Below are 26022 nucleotides of genomic sequence, written 5' to 3'. Positions count from 1 at the left end.
GTCATAATCCCTGAAATACACTCAGAATTATACATCTCATTTCCAGGCTCCTGTAGACATCATTTGAAAATTTCAGAGTGTAGCAGTCATTTGAGCCGCAGTGGCATTTGGTTTTCTTCATTAACAACCACAGGGAACATTTTTATAAACTATGTCATTGCATGCCATGTGTATTAGCATCTTGTATCTCTCATATTTGAGGGCCTAAGCAGATCAGTTACAGAATTCAGGCTTTTAGGGATCTCTTTTTCTGAGACTGTTCCATGTAGCTACTAGTTCCTGATCCAGTGAGCTGCCAGTTACTTAAACTGTTTTAAGTTTTGTATACAGAATTAATTATCAAGCGGCTATATAGGTTGTCTGTGTAAGCTTAAAACAACTTTCTAGGGTACTTCAGAGCTGAGAGGAGAAAGGAAAGATGGAGAGGAAGAGGAGGAGGAAAAAGAGGTGGAGAGAGAAAGTGAGAAAGGGCAGACTATTGGAAATCTTCCACAGATTTGTTCAGCTCTTCAGAATAGATGGAGATGTGATACATTGGATCCAGAGACATTTGTGGTGTGGCTGGAAGTGATCTGTATTTGCTTGCAGAGTACAAAGCAGTTCTCGCGAACGTTAGTGACCTCAGTGTGATCAGGGGTACCTGGCATGCATAGTCCTGGAGTGTAGTGCTCGTCGTTGGTGTGGCTGTGGTGCTGAGAGGGGCACAGGAATGAGCAGAATGAGCTAAGTACCTGTCTGAGAAGGAGGCAGATTTTCAGCCTCCTTCCAGTGTTCATGGAGGTCACGGGAAGATTTAGCCTGGCTAGCTGCAGTTGAGAGTTTACTAAGGTTCTGCGTGGTCACAGTACTTCACTAGTGCTAAAGTACCACCAAGTCTCCTCTGTGTGATCCCTTCTGTTCAGCAGCCAGAGAGCTGCTTCATGTAATAGTCCTCCAGTGCCCTCTACTGAGAAAGTGCCATATCATGCTCATTGTAAGCAAGAATTCCATCTCATATGGAAACCAGTATCTGAAGGCTGATTTTGAAGCTATAAGGCAGTAAATTTATAATGGATATATATATATCCATTATATAACGGAGATATATATATATATATATATATATATATATATCCATCCTCCTGCTCACCAGCCCTGGAAGACTGTAGCTTTCTTTTGGAGTCCGGCATGTCCTGTCCTGTAGAGAAGGGAGAGTCTCAGGAAGTCACACACATTTTTCTTACTAAGGGCTGGTCTCTTCTTTCAGGGCTTGGTTCCTTTTCTGTTTAATCTTGGTGACGGTTTACCTTCAGCTGGTTGTTTGTTTATGCTGTGCTCCAGGATTATAAATTCTTATCTTTGAGAGTCTTTAAATGCTTCTCTGCTGTGATTTTAAGTAGAACCTGTTTTGTTGTTGTTGATAGGGGTTTTGTGTGTGGTTTTTGTTTGTTCGATTGGTTTTTTCAGACAAGTTTTCTTTCTTTCCTTCCTTCTTTCCTTCCTTCCTTCTTTCCTTCCTTCCTTCCTTCCTTCCTTCCTTCCTTCCTTTCTTTCTTCCTTCCTTTCTTTTTCTCTTTCTTTCTTTCCTTCCTTCCTTCCTTCCTTCCTTCCTTCCTTCCTTCCTTCCTTCCTTCCTTCCTTCCTTTCTTTCTTCTTTTCTTTTTTTCCCTGCCTGTTTAAGAAGTGACTCAGTAGAGTTAGTTATTTCAAGGCTAGCCTCAAACTCAGAGATCTGCCTTCCTTTACCTCCTTGAGCGAGGAGATCACCACCATGTCCTGCACTGTTCTTGTCTTAATGCTTCTGATTTAAAATTAATTATAAGCATATGTGCATCAGAAACTACTACAGTCTCACATCACTTGTGATCATGGTACATTCTGAGAACGTGTCATCAGGTGATGTTGTCTTGCAGGAAGATTCTGGAGTGTACTTCTGCAAGCCTCTATGTTGCAGGGTCATCACCTGTGTCCTATCTCCTGGAACTTTTACTTTTATGACTAGAAGCCCAGTAAGCTTACACTGTCATGTCCACAACACTTGAAAAATACATTGCACTGCAGTGTTAAGAAGACTGATGCCACTAAGTGGTGGGATTTTCAGCTCCTTTATTGTTTTAGGAGACTACCTTTGTATATGCTGCCAGTTGTTGACTTCAAATACGAATCAAACATAAATGATGCATGATTGTGTGCTCAGCATTTGGTAGCATGTGCAGTTGCAGCCTCTGCTCAGGATGGCAACAGCGTTGAAAGTATTCACTGTGGATTAGAGGGCTGCTGAAGTCCCTACAAGATTTGTATTTTGTACTTTAAATCTGTTAATTGTATTAGTTAGATCTAGAGCAAGGTTGGTTTTAGAATAAGAAAGTCATAGTTGGATGAGTGAGGAGACACCGCAGTCTTTAAAGTATCATGCAAGCATGAGTACTATTAACTTAATTGAATCCTGGCAGTCATGTAAGAAGTTGGGTGCGGTGCCACATGCTTGTCATCCAGGTGGTGGGGAGGTAGATGTAGTAGATCGCTGAGACTTATTAGCAGCCTAGGTTAATCACTGGTCACCAGGTCCCAGTGAGAGACCCTGCCTTAAAACAAAATTGATGGCACCTGAGGAGGAGTAACACTACAGGCTGTTCTTGGCCTCCACATGAATATTCGTTTATATTTGCACACATACACACAACAGTTTGGAAAATCTAGTTCCACCACTTATTAACTGTAACCTTGGTTATGACACTTGTTTGTGAACCTAAAGTCCTAAAATATAAAATGAGTTACAATGACTATTATTTATTTGCTCCTGGGTGTAGTATTGTTTTAAGTAAGTAGGTGGTATTGTTAGAAATGAATTTTTTTTTTTTTTTTTGGCTCAACAGCCAAAATGTTTTGGTAGAGATTGTGTTGTGGAATGTCTAAGCACACCTGGTACCATGTGACTCACTCACGTGCTCATCATTCTGTGGTGCTGAGTGTTACTCACATGGTGCTGTCTCACTCACAGCACTTCGGAGCTGACCTATTATCCTGGACTGTGCTCCCCTTTTGACAGTTAAATCACTGTTGTTTCCAGAACCAGTTTTGCCATACATTTCTATATGGAATTTGTTTTGGGAATAGTTAATTATTTAAAAACATTCTGAACATTGTGTGTATGTGTGGTGTGTGTATATGTGTGGTGTGTGTATATGTGTGGTATGTGTATATGTGGTGTGTATGTATATGTGCGCGTGTTGTGTGTATGTGTTCATTTGTGGCATGTTTATGTGTGTGGTGTGTGTATGTGTGTGTACATGTGGTGTGTGTGTGTGTGTGTGTGTGTGTATTCAAACACTTGTGGGGCACAGCATGAGTGTGAAGGCCAGAGGAGAGCTTGCATAGGTCAGTTCTCTACTTCTACCGTGTGAGTTCCTGAGGTTTAGCTTAGATTATCAGTCAGACTTGGCAGTGAATGTCCTTACCTGCTGAGTCTCCTTGCCAGTACTATTTATTTATCTGGTGTGTATGTTTAGTCTGTATGTGTGTACAGTGCTTGTGGAGGATGCATGAGGGTGTTGCGTCCCCTGGAACTGGAAACACAGGTGGTTGTGAGCCTTCTTATGTAGGTGTTTTTAACCTACTTAGCTTTCTCTCCAACACCCAAAGTGCTTAATTCTTAATACTTAAGAAGCATTGTAATGAACTAGACACACTCAGGTCTCAGAGAGTCATAGTGTTATCATATTAATTTATTATTTACATTTAAAAGGTATAATGAAACCATCCTTTCCCAAATTATATCAACTCAATGAAATTATTTTGTAAATGAAAATATGGTAACATCTATTTTAAAAGATATAAGCTGGGCATAATAGCATGCACCTGTGGTGTCAGTACTTGGAGATGGAGGCAGGATAATTAAAAGTTCAAAGTCAGCCTTGACTGTGTAACAAGTTTGAGGGCTCATTTAAAAAAAATTCAGTAGACAACAAAGTTATAAGAATTTTTAACAACCCAGAGGCCCCTCAGTTGAGGAATGGATACAGAAATTGTGGTACATTTATACAATGAAATACTACTCAGCAATTAAAAACAAGGAAATCATGAAATTTGCAGGCAAATGGTGGGAACTGAAAAAGATCATCCTGAGTGAGGTATCCCAGAAGCAGAAAGATACACAGGGTATATACTAACTCATAAGTGGATATTAGACATATAATGTAGGATAAACATACTAAAATTTGTACACCTAAATAAATGAATCAAGGAGGACTCTGGGTAAGATGCTCAATCCCCATTCAGAAAGGCAAAAAGAATGGTCGTCAGAAGAGGGAGAAAACAGGGAACAAGACAGGAGCCTATCACAGAGGACCTCTGAAAGACTCTACCCTACAGGGTATCAAAGCAGATACTGAGACTTATAGCCAAATTTTGGGCAGAGTGCAGGGAATCTTATGAAGGAAGTGGGAGATAGTAAGACCTGGAGAGGACAGGAGCTCCACAAGAAGAGAAACAGAACCAAAAAATCTGGGCACAGGGGTCTTTTCTGAGACTGATACTCCAAAAAACAAGGACCATTCATGGAGATAACCTAGAACCCCTGCACAAATGTAACCCATGGCACTTCAGTGTCCAAGTGGGTTCCCTAGTAATGAGAACAGGGACTGTCTCTGACATGAACTGATTGGCCTGCTCAGGAGTGAGCAGCCTTACCAGGCCACAGAGGAAGACAATGTAGCCAGTCCTGATGAGACCCAATAGACTAGGATCAGAAGGAAGTGGAGGAAGACCTCCCCTATCAGTGGACTGGGGAAGGGACATGGGTGGAGAAAAGGGAGGGAAGATGGGGTTCGGAGGGGAGGCGGGAGGGGGCTACAGGTGGGATACAAAATGAGTAAACTAATTAATAAAAATAAAAAATTAAAATTCTATACTATTCACTAAAAAAAAAAAAAGAATTTTGTATTAGGCGAATGTAGTGGTGCATGTCTTTAATCTAGCGCTCAGGCCTGTGTAGGCAGATTTCTTTGAGTTTGAAGCCATCCTGGTCTTCATGGTGAGTTCTAGGACAGCCAGAGCTACATAGTGAGACTCTTTCTTGAAAGAGCCTTCTTCCAATTTTGTCTGATAATAGTTAACTTATTTTTAAATTGACCAAATTGTGGCTGCTACTAGATATATTAGTGTATTATAGTAGTTAGACAGGATCCCACCTCCTGTGGGAATGCCTGTATGAAGACATGATGCAACTTCAGAGAAGGCTCTGTTTCCTCGTATTGATCAAACATTAGGTTTCTTGACATTTACCTAAAATCCCTGAATGGTTTGTGCTGCAGTACTCTGTTTGCTGAATGACCTCAATAAACATGGCAATGTGAAGGAAACCGCACAAGATCCCGCTCCACCTTTCAGCATTTTCTTCTAATTTAGTTTCCTATACTTATACATATGAGCAGGGTTCAAAAATTATTTGATCTGAATAGTGTTGCTTTTCACTCCAATTTTTAACTGATTGAAGATAATTAAGAGCCATGTGTGGTGGCACGTTTGCAATCCTAGTACCAGCAGGCTGAGACAGTGGAATTGCTACAAATTTGGGGTCAATCCGCAGTACATGGGAAGACCCTTTTTCAAGAAAAAAAAATTCAGGGGATCTTTAATACCTCTTTGAAAATAATCATGAAGGTTTTAAACTATCTTGAAGGATCATAAAATCCTTTATGTAGTCATGTAAAATTTGTAAATTGGATGCTTAACTTTAAATTAGAAAAGCAGGTCATTATCAAAAGCTTTTCTTTGATAGAAAAGCTGCTTTGATTTTTATTTCATAGCCATTAATGAAACTATCAATTACACAAATTATGATTTTCAATTCACATAGTAATTTCCATCTGTCTTCATAATAAAATCCACTCTGTAATCTCTTCAACAAAGACACAGTAAACAGCACCTGCCATAGCACACAGCTACCAAGTGGGTGTTCACACTTTGCTGTATGAAACGGCAGTGAAGGGTTAATGAAAGCTAGATACATTAAAAGATTACAAAGCTTTTATTTATGAGAGGATAGGGAGGGTATGGTTATATGGATGAAACATTAATAACCTCTCCCTTCGGCAGGAACTACTCTTTTTAGTCCCATAGGGACTGTGAAACTGTGTTTTGGTGGTCTGCACAAGAGGTTAAACTTGGCAAATGTAGTTGGGAATGATGTCATTGAATGTATACCATATGTATTGAAAGTCAGGGAATGCTCTCTTACTGCCATACATAGCCGTATATAAGTGTTGGAATGGAAAATCATTTTTATGAAAATATAGACAAGTAAAAGAAGAATGTTCTGTACTGAGTCTGATCCAATCACCAGTAGCTGCCAAGTATGATACTCCCTGAAAAGTTTCTCTCCTTAATTTTCTAGCTTCCAGCCTTTTGTTGGCTCTAAACGCAGTCTGTTTGGAAAGCCTTATTCAGTACATTCTTTCTGTTGATACGATTTGAACACGAAATAGGACTTCCATTTTCTCTGTTAAAGCAAAGCTGGTAAAGTAGTCTAGTGTGCATGGTTGAAGCAGATGCAAATGATTAATTGATTTAGCTAACTCACCAAATCTTTTTCTAGTAAAGCAGAGTTATAACAGAGATTCATTCCACTTATCATTGTTCTATCCATTAATATATGAAAAGAGTATAATTGTTGCTTTAATCATTCTTCTTAGCATTATTTAAAATACTATGTTTTAATGCTATACTAATGGGTACATCAAATATATAAAGCAACTGGTTTTTAGAAATCTTTGGCTTATAACAGAAGACTACATGGAGATAAAACATGAAACATCTAGTTATTTTATTATTTGATTTTGATTATCAAATCACAGTGTTTTTAGTAAAAATAAAGTTGTTTTTCTTAAGTTGGATACTTAAAAGCTTAAATGAACAATTTTATATTTTATACAGAAAACCACCTCATCTCACAGTGTGATTCTACTAAAACAATATGACCTGGTCTGCAGCTCAGTTGGTAGAGTGCTTGCTAAGCATTCAAAAAAAAAAAAAAAAAAATGCAGGTTCCATCTCCAGCATGGCATAAAACCATCAAGGAAGTACACACTTGTAAATCTCAGTACTCAGTAGGAGGAAGCAGGAGGGTCAGCAGTTAAAGGTAGCTCTTTGCTACACAGCAGGTGTGAGGGCAGCTTGGGCTACATGAGGCCCTGTCTCTAAGTAAATACAGTGTTTAAAATCCTGGAAGTTGTTCCTGAAATCTCAGTATTTGAGAAGTTGAGGCAGGAGGATTGCTGTGCAAAAAGGAAAGCCTAGACTCTATTGCAAGGCCTTATCTTGAGAAGAGCAGGGGCTTTGGAGATGGCGTCAGTAAATGAAGTGCTTGCTGGATTTTAATCCCTAGAGCCCAGCATGTCTGTACTCCCAGCGCACTTCTAAAATGAACTGAGAGGCTGAGGCAGCCTTAGAGAAGTGGCTCTCAAGCTCTCTTCATAAACGCTGGGACCCTCATACAGTTCCTCATGTTGGTGTCCCCAATCACAAAATCATTTCCATTGCTACTTGTTTGTTTGTTTGTTTTTTGAGACAAGATTTCCCTGTGTAGCCTTGGCTGTCCTGGACTCACCGGCCTCTGTCTTTCTGAGTGCTGGGGTTACAGGCGTGCACCACCATGCACCTTTCCATTGCCACTTCTTCTTTTTTTTTTTTTTTTGTAGGTGCAGTGAGCTTTATTGATGGTATTCAAGAGTAGGGCTCCCTGTGCCCCTCCCGCTACTCTGGGGGTCTGGGATGGAAACCGTGAAGGAGATGCTCAGTGTCAGGGGCTGAGTTGGGACGGGACTCCTCAGCAGGGCCTCTCTCTTGCTCGTGTCCTTGCTGGGGTGGGTGATTGGGGCTTCTTACTCCTTGGAGGCCATGTAGGCCATGAGGTCCACCACCCTGTTGCTGTAGCCGAATTCATTGTCATACCAGGAAATGAGCTTTACAAAGTTGTCATTGAGGGCAATGCCAGCCCCAGCATCAAAGGTGGAAGAGTGGGAGTCACTGTTAAAGTCACAGGAGACAACCTGGTCCTCAGTGTAGCCCAGGATGCCCTTTAGTGGGCCCTCGGATGCCTGCTTCACCACCTTTTTGATGTCATCATACTTAGCAGGTTTCTGCAGTCGGCATGTCAGATCCACGACAGACACGTTGGGGGTAGGAACTCGGAAGGCCATGCCAGTGAGCTTCCCGTTCAGCTCTGGGATGACCTTGCCCACAGCCTTGGCAGCACCAGTGGATGCAGGGATGATGTTCTGGGCAGCCCCACGGCCATCACGCCACAGCTTTCCAGAGGAACCATCCACGGTCTTCTGGGTAGCAGTGATGGCGTGGACTGTGGTCATGAGTCCTTCCACGATGCCGAAGTTGTCATGGATGACCTTGGCCAGGGGGGCTAAGCAGTTGGTGGTGCAGGAAGCATTGCTGACAATCTTGAGCGAGTTGTCATACTTCTCATGGTTCACACCCATCACAAACATGGGGGCATCGGCGGAAGGGGCGGAGATGATCACCCTTTTGGCCCCACCCTTCAAGTGGGCCCCGGCCTTCTCCATGGTGGTGAAGACACCGGTGGACTCCACAACATACTCGGCACCGGCATCGTCCCATTTGATGTTGGCGGGATCCCGCTCCTGGAAGATGGTGATGGGCTTGCCGTTGATGACCAGCTTCCCATTCTCAGCCTTGACTGTGCCGTTGAACTTGCCGTGGGTAGAGTCGTACTGGAACATGTAGACCATGTAGTTGAGGTCAATGAAGGGGTCATTGATGGCCACAATCTCCACTTTGCCACTGTTGAAGGCAGCCCTGCAAACCAGGCGCCCAATACGGCCAAATCCGTTCACCCCGACCTTCACCATCGCGTCTCAAGGATGAGGCTGGCACTCCAGGAAGAGACGCGGCTGTCTCTGCAACAGGGAGGAGCAGAGAGCTCCATTGCCACTTCTTAACTGTAAGTTTGCTACTTTTATGAATTGTAACATAAATATCTGACATTCGACCCCAGAGCAGTTGTGACCCACAGGGTGAGACCTGCTGCTTGAGGATCTTGTGGGCCAGCCATCATGACATGTGCATCAATAAACTACAAAGACCCCGTTTCGAACATGGTGAATGGCAAAGACCGATACTCAAGGCTGTCCTCTGACCTCTGAACACATGCTGTGGCAAATGCATATCTTACTCACACATATGAACAAACATGTACACACATCACACATTATATATATACCCACAAAACAAAAAAAGCCAAAGAAAATTTAATATTTATGAAAAAACAATATTGTAGGACATCAGTACATTTTATAAATATGAAATAAAATGTTATTATAAGGGTCGGTTAATGTTTAAAAAAGATTATTTTATGTATAGTGTGCTCTATCTGCATGTACACCTACATGGCAGAAGAGGGCATCAGATCCCAGTATAGATGGCTGTGAGCTACCATGTGGTTACCAGGAATTGAACTCAGGACCTTTGAAAGAACAGCTAGTGTTTTTAACCTCTGAGCCACCTCTCCAGCCTCCAGACAATACTCTTTTAACAGCTGAGCCATCTCTCCAGCCCCATGTTCTGTTAACATTTTGATATCTTTGTTTTGTTTTGTTTTTCCTTTGTGGTTCTGAGGAACATACTAGGGCCTTGGTCTTGCCTGACTGAACTAAATATTTTTCTATTTCTCAGCCACATCTCCAGCTGCTTGATATCTGTCTAGCTAGCATGCTTCTCTGTATGTAACCACCTTTTAATTTTTTTTTTTTTTTTTTTTTACTTTCTGAGACACTATCTCCAGTATCCCAGGTTAGCCTCTGATGCCTGATTGTCTTATTTTTAGCCTTTTGTGCATCTTATTATTCTTGTCCTCTTGGATTGGTGGTTACTTTTCTGTTGATGTGATAGAACATCCTAATAAAAGCAACATGAAGGAAAAAAGGGGTTATTTGAGCTTGGAGTTTGTTTTCTAACTAGGAGTGCTTTCTTTAGAGTTAATAATGGATGACTCCAGAAATCGGCTTTTAGGGTGAGTTAGGCAGCACAGTGGTGTGAAAGTGGGGATTGGGCTTCTGCACACCCACAGAGTGCTTTCGTCCTGAGCTGGTGTCCTCAGGGTTGAGGTATAGATTGAAGAGCTATTGGCCATGCTTTGATAGGCAAGAATACAGGCTAACCCTCTATAATTACACAGTGGAGCAAGTATGAGATTTCAACATCTATATGTATGTAGGTTATATACAGAGATGAGTATGGATGAATGAACATGGACACACAATTATAAGAATTCTGAGGACTACGGGATCCAGAGTATAAATTTGCATGTGTTTAATATTATGCTTGGGCTGGAGAGATGGCTCAGAGGTTAAGAACACTGGCTGTACTTCCAAAGGTTCTGAGTTCAATTCTCAGCAACCACATGGTGGCTCATAACCATTTATAGTGAGATCTGATGCCCTCTTCTGGTTCACAAGCACACATATGTAGGCAGAATACTGTATAAATAATAAGTAAATATATTAAAAAATAATTATGCTTTATATATCTGCCTTTTGGTTGTCTGCATAGGATTATTTTAAGAATTCTGACATCAGATAACTGAAAGATATTAGTGAATAATTTGGTGTGTATTTATTTATACTCACAAGAGGAACATTATCCTTTCTCTCTGCTATTTCTAAGATTAGGTTACAGTAGAACGCTGGGAAGAAAATGCGTGTTGTTATAGCCAGGCTTGTATTAAAGATAAGAGATTATAAATGTAGCAAATATAACATGTATTTTCACGAATCTGTTGGCTCAGGTGAAGTGGAATAAATTGGAAAGACTCATCATTTAGTATTGATCCACACTTTGGCTGGTGTACTTGACTGTGAGCCAGCTCACAGCAAGTGCTGCTTTCTGGAGCATGAGCTGCAGTAGGCCTGCAGGCTTTCACGTGAGGTGGACTGCAGTGATGTTGCCTGCAGTGCCTAGGTCAGTGCTTGGAGAATGTCATAACTGTGAACAACTAGAACTGATGTGTGCTTATTAATTTTTGTCAGATAATTACATTATATGTTGTCTTTTTGATAATCTGTAACATTTTAAAGATTTTAGGTAATATCACTAAGGTGTAGATATTAAATATGAAATATCTTCCTGAAAATAATAGATTAATTTTTGTTATTTGGTTTTTTGAGACAGGGTTTCTCTGTGTAGCCTTAGCTGTCCTGTACTCACTTTGTAGACCAGGCTGGCCTCAAAGTCACAGAGAACTTCCTGCTGTTGCTTCCTGAGTGCTGGGATAACAGGTGTGTGCCACCACACATGGATTAATAATTTCTTTAGAAGATTTATTTATTTATTTTGGCTTTTAGAGACAGGGTTTCTCTGTATAGCCTTAGCTGTCCTGGACTTGCTTTGCAGACCAGGCTGACCTCAAACTCACAGAGATCCTCCTGCTTTTGCCTCTCCGAGTTCTGGGATTGCAGGCGTGCCCAAATGTGCAATGATTTTCAGATTCCTTTACCTATTTTGAGTCAGTTGTAAAAGTCGCTGGATTGAGTCACGTAGCACTTATATCATGAGGGAGAGCCGCATAGTAGTGTAATCAATCCTGGAAATAATTCTTTAGTTATATTAGTGACAAGTTGTGCCAAGAAGTAAAATATGGGATAAGGTGTGTATGGAAGATCCAGAAGATCTGAAGTTTCCTGAGGTAATGCTCATCTGATTTAAAGGAGTGGAGAGGATGTGGGGCATACTACAGAAGGGTGTGGGACATACACAGTACTGAGGAAAAGTGTATTAATAAGTTTAGATGTTGACATTACATAAGTGTGTTTATAGCACAAGGAATGAGGACAGATATCTGGAGAATTATAAAAGATTATAAATGTAGCAAATATAACATATGTATTTTCACAAATCTATTGGCTCAGGTGAAGTGGAGTAAATTGGAGCCAGTCCCAATAGCATAAGTTTAAGAAAACAAACAAACAAACTAACAAATCATTAAATGTATACTGTTCATGTGATACAGTATGAAAGAGACTATGTGAATTTAAAATACCCCCAAGACTCCCAGTCAATAGCAGATGGAATTAGGAGTACAAAGCCAGCCATGAACTCTTATAGTGTTATGTGATCTGTTACTCTGAAGGAAATGTACAACCCAAATTAGAGTGTTCTTGCTTGTATCTTTGGTTTGCAGCAAGAGGTCTTTCCTTCACTTTTGTGTACATTGCATGAGCTTACTGAGCTGACAACTATTGTCAGAATTTTGTGGAAAGCGCTTTAGGACTTGGGCATGTGCCTTTACTGTTTCCCTTGTGTTTGCCTCAGAAGGTGTCTACATATCTCCTACTGTGTTGTTGTCTGTGAGTGAGAGCTCTGTGATTCTGAAATCAGCAGATGAGCGTTGTGCAAGCCGCAAACGCTCAGGCGCAGGGATAAAGGGAATTACACTGTATTGGGCAGAGCTTAATGCGGCACTGTAGAAGTAGAGACAGCTGCTACCTCTTAACTGATTGTTATCAGAAGCACCTTTAAGACTTGCTCTAGAGCAGTGGTTCTCAAGCCTCCTCACACTGTGACTCCTAAAAACAGTTCCTCATGTTTTGATGACCCCAATCATAAAGTTATTTTTGTTGCTATTTCATAATTGTAATTTTTCTGCTGTTAGGAATCACAATGTAAATAGCTGATATGCAGATAGTCTTAGGCAGCTCCTGTGAGAGGGTCATTCAATCCCCAAAAGGGTCTCGAACCACAAGTTGAGCGAGTAGTGCTGTTCTGGACTATCACCAAAATTAGTAATTATATTCAAATATGTATGAGAATACTGTATTAATGGCATACTTGTTTTTTGTTTGTTTGTTTGTCTTGAGACAGAGTTTCTCTGTGTATCCCTGGCTGTCCTGGACTCACTCTGTAGACCAGGCTGGCCTTGAACTCATAGAGATCTGCCTGCCTTTGCCTACCAGAGCACTGGGATTACAAGTGTGTGCCACCACATCCGGCTAACTACCTAAATTTTAAAGATAAAGGTATGCTTTAAAAAAAATCCACATCTATAGATAAGAGAAGTTTTACTCAGCTTCTCAAATAAAATATTAGAACACTGGGGCTAGAGAGATGGCTCAGTCAGTCAAGTGCTTACCATGCAAGTATGAAGACCAGATTTTGTTCCTAGCACCCGTGTGGCATACGCTCATAACCCTGGCTCTGGGGTGATAGAGATAGGTGTGTCCCTCAGGCTTGCTGAGGAGCAAGCCTAATCTAACCTGGGAGTAACAGGTCCCAGTGAGACCCCATCTTAAAACCAAGGTGGCTGGCACCTGAAAGAGAATACCGTGTAGGCTGTATTTTGGCCTACACACACCCGCACACACCCACACACACCCGAATGCACACCTGCACATGAAGGCACTTGCACGTGTTCAATTCCCAGCTATCACATGGTAGGTAGCTCACAACCATCTATACTGGGATCTGATGCCCTCTTTTGGCATGCAGGTGTACATGTGGAACACATATATATGTAAATTAAATAAAGTTTAAAAATCCCAATCATTTGATTTTACCAATAAAGACTCAGGAACCAGATATTGGGGTGAAAACTTAGTAGCTTAGAGAGGCAGAGAAAGCACCCAGCTGACCTTCCTCCTCAGCCAATGTCTCAAAAGGCTAAAGCCTTTCTGCCCAACTTGTGTCCCAGAAGGAAAAAGCCAAACATCAAAAGCTAAAGCCAAACCCCCCCTTTTTTTTATGCTGTCTTAAATACCCTTTTCTCAATGTCCCTGTTACTGTTTGATACCTCTCAGCTGGTTACTTGCTCCACCTGTTGACCTAAGGTTAACTTTATTTAACCCTATTTACAGAAAGCTTTTGGATTAAAGGTGTGTGCCAGGGTTTCGCCAAAACCACAAGTAGTTGTTTACAGTAAACAGAAAGCTCTTGGGTTAAAGGTGTGTGTTAGGGCTGAGCCACACAGAACAAGAAATAGGTTTTTACAGTTCACAATCTCCATGTTCACAATGAGATCAAATATCCCGCAACATTTCTCTTTTTCTCTAAATAAAAGATTTTTTCTGTCGCATTAATAAACGTATCTACTATCTGTTAAAGATTACATTCACAGTGTTCAGCCTTTTAGTATTTGGCAATCCTGGAGAAAGTATTCTACTGTCGGTCCTATCTTAGTATGTTAAAAGTTCTGTACTTAATTCAATTTCTATCATGACATGCATTACCCATCAAAAACATCTTTTTAGACATAATTCATCTTTTTAAATCTTAAACAACAAAGCTTAATTGTAAGCCCATAACTATGTAGGCTTTAATCCCCATCAGAGAACCAAGAAGAATAAATATTTGAATAAAATGGAAGTGTAAAACAAGCAGCTTCCAAAACTATAGAAATGACAGAGATAGTTGGAGCATCACACACACACATGCACATATACTCCACAAATGTCAGAATATGCTAAACCTAAAGATAATTTAAAAATTCGTTGCACTAAACGAGAATATGTATATGATATATGTCATGATTTTTAAATGTACATCTATAAGCTTTATATAGACTAGCACAGCAAAAAGACTCTAAAAGTTTTTGGTTTGAATTACATTTATTTGTGTGTGCCTGCCCTCATGCCATGTATGGTGCACTCCTGCAGCACAGCGTACATGTAGCAGTCAAGAGGACAGCATGCTGGAGTACATTGTCTCCTTCCACTGTGGAGGCCTGGGTACGGAACTCAGGCTGTTGGTTAGGCTTGACAACAAGTGGCTTAACTAGCTGAGCCATCACGTCTTGTCACATTTGTGTTAGTATGCATAGAGGCAGGCTTCAAATTTAGCTGGAAAATAACTATTCTATAATATTCTATAATATGTTGATTTATGACGTATTCTATACTACGTTGATTTCTTTTAAAAAATCCGGGTCGACAAATGAGATTTCTTCAAAGATATATGAAAGTTTGTTTTGGTGACCTGGGGAGATGCCTAGTACAAACGGAATCCATCAAAGCTGGCCTTGGCCTCTTAGCAAGTTTGTGGCCATTCTGGGCTTTGTGAGACATTGTATAAGTAAATAAAATAAAGTAAGTAAATAAACAGATTTCACCAATTCTATTGTACCATTTAAATATTCTGGTTCCCTTAGCTTCTTGACTGTAAGCATTATCTATGATTTGTGATATTTAGCAATAGTTGGTTTGCTTTTATTGTTCTGTGTCCAACAATGTACTTTTCTGTAAATGATGGCTATTTGAAAAGTTTCCAAGCTTTGGTTGGAAAAAATAATGCAGCTGTGATCTTTCTGCAGTTTGTTCCAATTTGAACTTCTATGAGTGATTTATGAGAATTCCAGTTCCTCCGTATCTTTGTCAATCTTTGGTATTTTCTATTTAACTTTAGCTGATCAACTCCTCATCTCCTGGGGAATTGAAGCTAGCATGTCCTGTATACTGGTCAAGCTCTCTGAACTCCAAGTGTCTGTAGGGTCTGTGGTGACTACTTCTCTTTTTCTTCTTCCATTGTGCTTTTTCCTGGAAATGACAAATCTCAGTACACACACTAGAGAGTTAATCTCTACTGTGGAGATCATCTGTATGCCTTTTTAAATATTATCAAGTTCTATTCTCTTTATTTAACTTTCTACTTTTTCTTAACTTTTTGAGAAAGTTGTTTAAGATTTTTAATTTGTCCAATATGTAAGCATTTAAGACCACTTTGTTCTGAGCTCACCCAAAGTATCACCCCACATATATTGATATATAGTACTTTAATTATCATTTGTTTACAAATATTTTGTATTTTTCCTTTTTGTTTCTTTTCTTTTTGCAAACACTCAAATGCTGTCATCATAGAAAGACTTAAGGCTTTTTATTTCCCATAAATTGAATAATAGAGAATGTACATGTTATTATGTACTCAGAGTAGTATTTGAATAAGTGATATTGAATAAGTAGTATTGATATAAGTGCTCACATATGTCAGTGCCATGCTGTGTTTATTACTGAGTACTGTTTCACTGTATGAATATATTTTAGCTAGTTCACACATGAACATGGATGAGGATGTCTGATTCTTTTTGCTGCTATTAATATTTTTGTGCTGGGGAATCAAACCCATGACCTTACACAGTGTAAGTTCATTGTCTATCATTGAGCTACACTCCAAATCCAGGTGTGGTCTTTAGCTGTTATGAAAAAAGATGCTAAGATAATTGTTATTTCTGTACATACATGTTTTAATTTCTTGTGGGCCAAGGCCTATAGAGGGAATTATTACAAATGCACTAGATTCTATAGAAAATCAGCAAATGTCACTTTCTTAACTGCTTTTCTTACACTTCAGTGGCAGTGAATGTGACTTACATCCGCATCACATTTCTGACATGTTGTCTTTTCATTCACTCAAAAATATGTTAAGTTACTTAAAAACTTGGAATATAAAATTGACCTTTTAAATATTTTTAAAGAATAGTTTCAGTTATATTCACTTGTCTACAATGTATATCTAGAACATGTTGTTCCTTGCAAAGTGAAATACTTTCATCAAACAACTCTGCTTTCCTTCTTGCATTCATCCCCTGAATGGGTAAGTGAAAACATATACTATTTGTTCTTTGTAAGTTGCTTGTTTTGCTGAATATAAAGTTCAGTGTTTTTCTAGGTTGTGTTTTTTTTTTATATTTTTTTGTGTTTGAGAAAATATATTCCTCTTCTTATATATATTTCTTGCTATGCCTAGCTTTAAAAAACAGTAAAATATAATTACATTGTTTCCAACAGTCACTCTAACCTCTCCCATGGACCTGACCCTCTTTGCTCCCTCTCAGATTCAATGGATGGCCTTACCCCTTTTGTCATCATTGCATATCTATCTATCTATCTATCTATCTATCTATCTATCTATCTATCTATCTATCTATCTATCTCTATCCATCCATCCACCTAACTACCTTCCCACCTATCAATAAATATATAAATACAACCTGCTCAGTCTGTTTAGTGTTGCTTGTATGTGTGGGTCTAAGGGTAAGTTTTGTTTTTTATACTTTATTTAATTTTATTTTATGTTCATTAGTGTGAAGGTATCAGTGTTAAAGACAGTTGTGAGCTTCCATGTGGGTGCTGAGAAGTGAATCCTGGTCCTTTGGAAGAGCAGACCGTGCTCTTAACCACTGAGCCATCTCTCCAGCCCCCAAGGGTACATTTTTGAATGCAGTTAGGAACGCTGCTGGTCGAGTAAAATGGCAGTAGTAGGTTCTCTTCTCACATCCATGACCTCACTAGCCCTGTAGACTTTGCTAGGTTTTCTGTATCAGGCATGGTTTCCGTCTTGTTGAATGGCCCTTAATTCCAATCAGAGAGCTATTGGTTACTGCCAAGATATGAGTACCACCATTGTACATTTAGAGATAGAGTACCATGTTGGTAGTTGTTGTTTGTAGACATAACTGCTAGGCACAGTTGCTTCCGTCCCTTGGCACTTTTGCATAGCACCTTCCAGTACTGGGAAAGCTAGTGTTCAGGGAAAGGGCTTTTAGGCTAGATCCAACTTGGCGGCTCTGAGTACTGTGTCCAGTATGCCTAGTGTCTTCAGCAATAGGGATTTACATTTACCCTTTGGCAGGCAATGAAGAGAATCACAAATAGCCTATGATGGGCCTTTTTTTTTTTTTTTTTTGGTCTCATGGACTCCTGTAACAATAGCAAGAAAGGAGGTGTCTGGTGAATAGTGCTTAGGGTCATTAGATAATCTGTGGCCCTTGGGGAAAGGGGCATTATTACCCAAAGTGACATAATACACATACACACTCATGTAATTTAAGATACATATAAGACAATATAATTCTTTACAACATTTTCAAACATCCTTAGTATTATCTCTTTCCCTCCTTTTCCTTCGTATTGACTTCCTTCCTACCTCCCCGTTTAAAGTTCTCTCTCCTATTTTTAAAAAATATTTATTATGTATATAGTGTTCTGTCTGCAGGCTAGAAAGAGAACACCAGATCTCACCATAGATGGTTGGGAGCCACCACATGGTTGGTGGGAATTGAACTCAGGACCTTCGGAAGAACAGCCAGTACTCTTAACTCCTGAACCATCTCTCCAGCCCCTCCCTCCCATTTTTTTTTTTCCATTTTCCCCTTCATATCACCTGTATCCTGCTAGTCCCTTCTTTAGCACCCCTCCCTTCCTGCCATGGTCCCTTTATACTTTTCCAGTTTATGTGGCTACTTCGGGTTATGTAGTGACATCCAAAGATGTGAAATTCATGAATCATAGATGGGAGAGAACACATGATATTTATCTATAATGTGTATTGGAGAATGTGAGGTATTAAAATCACCCACTATTACAGGGTTGGTGTTCTTCTGTATCTTGAATTCCAGCAGTAAGCTTTTTATGAAATTTGCTGTACCAGAATTTGTCCAGGGCTGTTCAGGATTATAACATCTTCTCAATTGCTTGTTCATTTGGGTAATTCATATTGGAGAACTTTTCTATAGGCCTGGTGGATTTGGAGGTTACATACACACAGATTTCATATTGTTTATGTTTTTGTGATGGGATCTGGGCGTGTGGACTGGTTGTATTTCTTAGGTGGGTACAGCAGGCTGTCCTGGCAAACAGAATGTGCATCCTGGCCCAAGCCTGGAGATTGGGGGTGTTGTGGACAGGGTTTTTCAGAATAGGCCAGGATGTAGATCCTGGCTCCAGTTGCGGACCTGGGTATATTCATGTCGGGTAGAATTAGGAGGGAAGATTTACCACATGGGGCCAGAGCACAGGGTTTGAGGACTGTTTTGGGCTTTGAGGATGGATATGGAATAATATGCATTGTTATATGCTATGGCACATAGAGGGTACTGGGAAGGCATGGATGTATGTCCTGGCCCAACCCTGAAAGTTCAATATTCTTCTCTGTAAAGGTGAACAATATTTCAGTGTCTGTATCTGCTACATTGTTTTTATCTAGTTATCTGTTGAAAGACATTTGGTTACTTCCACTCTTTGGTTATTATAAATAATGTTTTAGTTAAAGTGTGTGTGCAAATAACATTTGAGAAATCACTTTTAGTTGTTTTAGATATATACAAAGAAATGGGATTAGAAGGGGCTTTGGTTTGTATTTGTCTTTTAAACTTCATATGTTGGAAACTGAAATACAAATGTAACGGTGTTGAAGAAGTAGGACCTAAGAAGGTGAATAATCATGAAGTCTGTGCTTGCATGGAAGGTTAATGTTGTAGGAAGGAGTGTGTTAGAAAATGGAATTTATAGCAGATATGGCAGCTCACACCTGCAAGGGAAGCCAAGCACTGGGAGGTTTGGGCAGGATTGCTAAAAGTCGCAGGCCAGCCTGGGCCACAGTGTGAGATCCATGTCACACATTCAAAGCTCAACAACAGCATACACTCCCCAAAGAGAATGAACGAATGAATGAATCAATGAATAAATAAATAAGCAGGTTGGACTCCTGGCCTAGTGGCACAGGGCTGCTTGGGAGGTGGTGGCAGGAATACTGTGAATTTCAGGCCTGCCTGGGCCGTACAGAGTCTAGACCAACTTGAACAACTTAGGAAGAGCTTGCTTCAAAATCAGTGAACAGAGAGAAAGAGGAAAGCTCATGCCTTTGCCTTTGCACGATGAACCGTGGAGGCCTTCCCCACATGTCAGCACCTGGTCCTGATCCTTAGAGTTTCTGATTGGTTTTAAATGTATCAAGTTTTTCTTTCATGATTTTTAAAGTACATCTAGGAAATTTTTGCTTAATCAAAGACAATGGACATGCACGGCAGCTTGTGCTTATCATTTGGAGACTGAGGCAGGATTGCTGTGAGACTGAGGCCAGCCTGCACTATATATAGTTAGCTCCAGGCCTAGTTGTGAGCCTTCATATGAGTGTTAGGAACTGAGCATGGGTCCTCTGCATGAGCAGCCAGTGGTCCCTCAACCCTCTGCAGCCCTGACTGTATGTTAATTTTTATGTGTGTTATAAGTTAAGACTTGAAGTCTTTAATTTTTTTCAAACATTGGTTATCATATCAATGGCTAAAGAATTTCTGCTGCTGAATTAATTTGGAAATTTTGTTGAAAATGACTTAAATACTGAGATTGCTAGTAGAACCTGTGCTCTGCCCTGCTGGTGCATATATGCACATACATATGTATATACACACACTCACACACTATAGCAGTACCTGTCTCTTTGGTTGTTATCTTTTTAGATTATGTTTTTTAAAAGATTTTTTTTAAAGTAGGCCACTTGTGGTGTTGCATGCCCTTAATCCCAGCATTGATGAAGCAGAGGCAGGCAGATCTCTGTGAGTTCTAGGCCAGCCTCTTCTACATAGTGAGTTCCTGGCCAACTAGTCAGGGTCGTCCAGTGAGACTCTGTCTCGAACACTTTTTCATGCACTTTTCTTTATTCTGTGTGCTTGTGTGTGTGCAGACAGCCAGCGTGTGTACACCAGGGAAGGTCAGAGGACAGCTTGTGGCATTAGTTCTCTCCTTTCACTTTTGGGTACTAAACAACAAACTCCAGGTTGTTAGGCTTTGTAGCAAGTACCTTATACACTCAGCCATCTCACTGGCTCTGGAGAAAATTTTAATGTCAAGTTTTAGGAATTTTCTAGTTTGTACTGATCAATTAATCAATTAATCAACCAATTAATTAATTAATTCATCCATCCATTCCCCCCTTCTTTCTCTCTCTCTCTCTCTCTCTCTCTCTCTCGTGTATGTGTGTGTACATATGGCCTATTTGTGTCCCAGTGTGCCTGCTTGTGAATGTCAGTAGACAACTGTAGAATGTTGATTTTCTCCGGCCATCTTGTAGAATCTTGGCATCAAGGTAAGGACTGTGCACAGTGCTCTCCGCCTGCTGACCATCTCACAGGCCCTTATTCTTCTTTTTATACTTTGTCTTATTCTAGATGCTTGGTTGCCATATGATTTTTACAATCACCTTGTCAGAATCGGTGAAAAGCTGGCTGGTATTTTGATTGCAATTACTCTGACTCTGTTAGATAAAATTGGGGAGAATGAATTTTTGGTTTGTTTTTTAAAGCAACAACGAATTGCCAATCTATGAATATGTCATGGGCTTAAATTCTCTAAATCTTTACTTTTCACCAAAATGGTATTTCACACTTGCCGTGTTCTAACTTCTGGTAACATTTTAAATCTTAATGTTTGCCACCACTCACCTCTGAGTTCTTATTTTATTTCTGCTCAGCTAATGTGTTTCCTTCAGAAAACACTCCCTGTCAGGCCTTTAGAGTCTTATGATCTTCTATGGAGCACTTGCATGTTGTGTGTCTATACGGTCAGTAGTAGCTCCCAGGGTCAGGCAGTTTGGGTTGAATTCATAAAAATTCTGAATTGTGGAAGATCTTCATGAGCATTGATGTCATTTTGGTTACGTGTACTGTGCACACTGATTGTGAATTTCCTGTGACCAGTGACTTGACACTTTTGTACATTTAGTGTTTAAGCATATGTTATATGCTTGGAATATAATAGGTGCTGTATAAATGTTTATTTTATATGATTTTTGCAAACGCTCTGGAAATAGATATTGGTGTATTATTTTACACCATTAAGAATTATTCCTGTGAGCTCCAAAATTTAAATAAGATGGTCCTATTTTTCCATTTCAAATGAAAATCAAAAGCAAATTTAATGGTGACAGATATATTTTTATTCTAGTCATAGACTACAGTATCCCAGTGGTTAACCCGATTGTAGTTTTTCTTCATTTTATCTCATTTATGTAATTGTTAACTAAATCTTTATCGTATTCTTTATATCTTTTTATGAAGCACAGGTTATCAGCAACTATGCAGAAATTTTTTCCTGTTAATAAGTGAAAATTGTTCCTGCTAATGAAAATTATAGATTACTGTGATAAGGAATTGTCTCATAAAAATGTTGAGGTTTCTGCATATTGTAGACTTTAATGTAATTAGGCATGTTCTAGCTATAGTATATATTATTTCAAAAGATAAAACAAATCTACATATCAAGGAAAATTGCACCCACATTATACTGCTTCTGCTATTACTGTTGTGTAATCATTTGCTCTGTATAATGATAGGTCCTTATGTAAGAAAGCTGGGTAAAGCCATGTGACACAAACAAGTGATCTGAAAGCATCAGTGGTAAAGTCCTGACTGCAAACCCTAGAAGGGAGGCCCCCAGACACAGACTGCAGCTGTCAGAGTGCTATGGCAGGTGTTCAGGTTAACTTGGTGATTTGTCCTTCTGGGAGTTGTGTTTCATATTTGTAGGCTCTCTTGAGGACTTAAGAGAAGTTGGACAATGTTTTTTTTTTTTTTTTCAGTGCTCATTATTTATATTCTTTGGAGAAAGGTTTGAATTAATGTATTTATATACATATATTTTTAAATCATAGTATTGGATCCATAAAATTGATAAGATTTCAAAAATAAAAAATAAGCCAGACATACAGGGCCCAGCGTGGTGGTGCTCACCTTTAATCCCAGCACTTGGGAGGCAGAGATAGGTGGATCTCTTTGAGTTTGGGGCGAACCTGATCTACAAAATGAGTCCAGGACAGCCAAGACTACACAAAGAAACTGTGTCTTGAAAAACCAAACCAAACCAAACCAAACCAAACCAAACCAAATTAAACAAAACAAAACAAAACAAAACAAAAAAACGGAACAAAACCAAACAAAAACCCAGTCAGGCTGGGTGTGGTAATTTGTGCCTATCATCTTAGGACATGGGAGAGAGAAGCAAGGGACGATTGCAAGTCTGAGGACAGACTAGGTTCCGGAGTGAGCTCTCCTTTCAGAGGAGCAGTACAGAGTCTGGAATTTGGCTCAGCTAATTGGGTGCTTGCCTAGCATGCAGGAAGCCCTGGGTTTGATCACCAGATTGTATAAAACCAGGTGTGGTGGTTCATGCCTGAGATATTGGCTTTGGGAGATAGAAGCAGGAGAACCAGGAGTTCAAAACTATCCTTGGCTACTTTAGTCAGCTCCAGGCCAGCACGGGCTACATGAGGCATTGCCTAAAACACTAAACAAAACAAACAAAAACTAAGGATTTGTGCTGATTTCTTCCAAAGCCAGAGTGTGCTGTAGAGCTGTCACTGTTTGGGTACAGTTCAGATGTCATTTTAATTTCGGAAAACGGCTCTTTCTCCTTCAGTTCATCAGAGTTGAGCTCGCCACGACCCAGTTCTACTTTTGCTCATTGTTCTTGAAGAGCCAGGGAACTCACCCTTACCCATAAGCCCAGATAAACAGGAGAACTAAAATTTTGTGTGTAGGTATGTGCATCTCCTCTCTTCCCAGTCTCACCCTCATGAACCCCTTCCCCATTCTCCCTCTCCTCCTCAGAGATGAGGAGGCCCTCAAGGGGTACCAACCCACTCTGGCACCTTAAGCTGATACAGGACTACGTATACTCTCCCACTGAGACCTGACAAGGCAGCCCAGCTACAGGAAAGGGATCCAGAGGCAGGCAGCAGAGTCAGAGACAGCCCCTACTTCCATTGTTAGGGGACCCACCTGATGATCAGGCTGCACATCTGCTATATATGTGTAGGGGCCCTAGGTCCAGCCCGAGCATGCTCTTTGGTGTTGGTTCAGTCTCTGTGAGGCCCCATGGGCCTGGGTTAGTTTACTCTGTAGGACTTCTTATCCTTGACTCCTCTGACGCCTCAGTTTCTTCTCCCCTGCCTCCCCCGCCCCCATACCCCACTCTTCTGCTATTGTTTGGCTGTGGATCTCTGCATCTGTTTCCATCAGCAGCTGGATGAAACCTCTCAGAAGACATTTATGCTAGGCTCTTGTCTGCAAGCATAGCAGAGTATCATGAATAGTGACTGGGGTTGATTTTCTCCCATGGGGATAATGTGTTAATTTTTTAACTTTCATAAAACTCTTTTATTTTAGAAGAAAATCTAGTGTGCCATAAAGCTTAGCCTTTGATGCAAATGTTTCTCTTTTGGAGGGTGTATTTGAGAGTTTAACTCAGTGCCTTGGGCATGCTAACTAAGTGCTTTACCATTGAGCTATATCCCTAGCCCACATTTACCTATTAATAGGACTGAGTGAAGATAAAAACCTAATGTTCACAGTGATTCTTTTTTTGTAAGTCTTAATTCTGTCATAGAAATACATAAAAATTGAGGACTCTGTCCAGTTTCTCAACTAAATATTGAGGAATCCTCGCTTCCCATGTTTCTCTGTACACAGTTTTTTTTTTTTAATTTATTACTTAACAGTAAATTTCAGCCATTTAAGAAATTGTCTGATTTGTCATCTTCATCAGAGGAAATTGTGTATTTTGAGGAAAAGGGTAGATACGTGTTAATGTTGCTCTGATTTTAGTTGTGTGCACATGTTAAAACGCGATTTGGGCCAAATAGCTGAGGCAAAGGTATTAAGCTAGGCGTGGATGAGTAAAAAACAAAAAAACAAACCAAAAAACAAACCAACCAAAAGAAACATAAACTGGTTGTGAGTTGATTTGAAAGGATTTCCCTTATCCGCAGGAAAGCCTGACCCCTGCTGAGCTTCTGCTTTTATTCCTGATCTATATACAACTTCCATTTGGTTATTTCAAGAGAAAGTTATTGTACAATGCACATGAAAGTGTTGATTAGTTGTAATTTTCATTGGAGTAGGGGAATCCCTTCCCCCATCGTGGCAGTCTGCAAATGGTTAAACTTGATGAAATACTAATGAAGAATTACAGAGTTATTTGTTTGACTTTGCCACTTGGGACACTTGGCAAATGAGACAATTCATCTCAGTGTGAGCCAGTCTTATTTCTTAAGGAAAATTAATTAATGCAGTTTGTCTTCTTCCCATATCTCTGATTATAGTCCTTTTATTATATCTTCACTTTCCTGCTTTACTTTTTTCCCTGGAAATGTTTTTCAAGCCTTCCTTGTTTCTTCCAGCCTGATAAGTAAAAAGCAATTTTCCTTAGTGTGAGTATATATTTGTAATTTTAGTACACTTTAGACAAGACATTTGTACAATATCCCATGGGAAAATATTCTACACTAAAGAATTTCACTGCACCAAAGCCTCTTTTAAGGTGATTTAATCAATTTTCCCTTACAGTTGTCTTTATTAGTCTTTGTCTTCCTTCTGTGAACTGGGTTAACATTCAGTGTCTTACAGGGAGAAGCTTGGGCTTACGATTGCAAACACTGACTGCGCTTAGTGCCTCTGCTTTGTCTGTAATGATCCTGTGATTTTAGGGCTGTATCTCAGTGGTTTCTGAAGAAAAGAGGCTTGTTTTCTATAATTTTGACAATTACAATCAGAAATAGTTTTTTTTTTTTCATGAAATGGCTAGAGCATTTTATTACTGAATCTCTTTTGAGTATATATAATAATATGTATTATTATTTTTACCCCCTTCTCTCATTGTGGACTTCTTTAAAGTAGAATAACTATATACTCATTTTTCTTTTCATTTGATATTCATCTAAAAAATAGAATTTCAGAAAATCTAACTTTTAAATTATTTGTAACATTTTTTTCCATCCTACAGACCCAGTAAGGAATCGGTTTGAGAAGAATAAGGTTACTATCAATCATTTCCCATGCCAACATTGTATAAAAATTTTTATTCATGCTGGCAAGAACATGAAGAATTAGCAGGAATATATTTAAAGCCACCTGAATGAGAAAAGGTCTGGGAAACAGGATGGATGTGAGGTTAACTAGAAATTAAGCAAACAATACATGTTAAGATAGCAGTTTGTACATTCATATTTAAATAAAGGTTGTGCAAAATCATTTTTATGGATTATTGTGGTTTCCAGATTATTTTAAATTGGAATATTAACATGGTGTAACTAGGAATGAACTGTTTTGTGTCAGTTGTGTGAATAATAGCAATGAAAGGGTTTTAGTTTTCCTGACAAAATTAATCTCCAGTTTTTTTTTTTTTTTATCACACTAGGTTTTAGTATAACCAAGATCATTTAATCTACTAACCTTTAAATACATGGACTCTATGCAGATCA

At 39.6% G+C, this 26022-nt stretch overlaps 2 protein-coding genes across 3 annotated transcripts in view; one reads left to right on the top strand and one right to left on the bottom strand.

The window, feature by feature from the left end:
- The window catches only part of Ttc28 (tetratricopeptide repeat domain 28), a 418557-nt gene that overhangs the window by 34353 nt on the left and 358182 nt on the right, over positions 1–26022 (top strand). The window lies entirely within an intron of this gene.
- On the bottom strand, positions 7736–8906 carry LOC110556344 (glyceraldehyde-3-phosphate dehydrogenase-like). The gene has a single exon (XM_060382621.1). The coding sequence runs from the start codon at positions 8859–8861 to the stop codon at positions 7860–7862; it is 1002 nt and encodes a 333-aa protein (XP_060238604.1). The 5' UTR covers positions 8862–8906; the 3' UTR covers positions 7736–7859.

This window comes from Meriones unguiculatus, chromosome 4 (genome assembly GCF_030254825.1).
Source record: "Meriones unguiculatus strain TT.TT164.6M chromosome 4, Bangor_MerUng_6.1, whole genome shotgun sequence".
NCBI classification, from domain to species: domain Eukaryota; kingdom Metazoa; phylum Chordata; class Mammalia; order Rodentia; family Muridae; genus Meriones; species Meriones unguiculatus.
The sequence above is the reverse complement of the archived record's forward strand: the minus strand, read 5'-3'. Positions and strand labels throughout refer to the sequence as shown.

What these genes read in the sequence shown, in the direction of transcription:
- LOC110556344 (XM_060382621.1), bottom strand. Translation starts at nt 8,861, where the DNA reads ATGGTGAAGGTCGGGGTGAACGGATTTGGCCGTATTGGGCGCCTGGTT.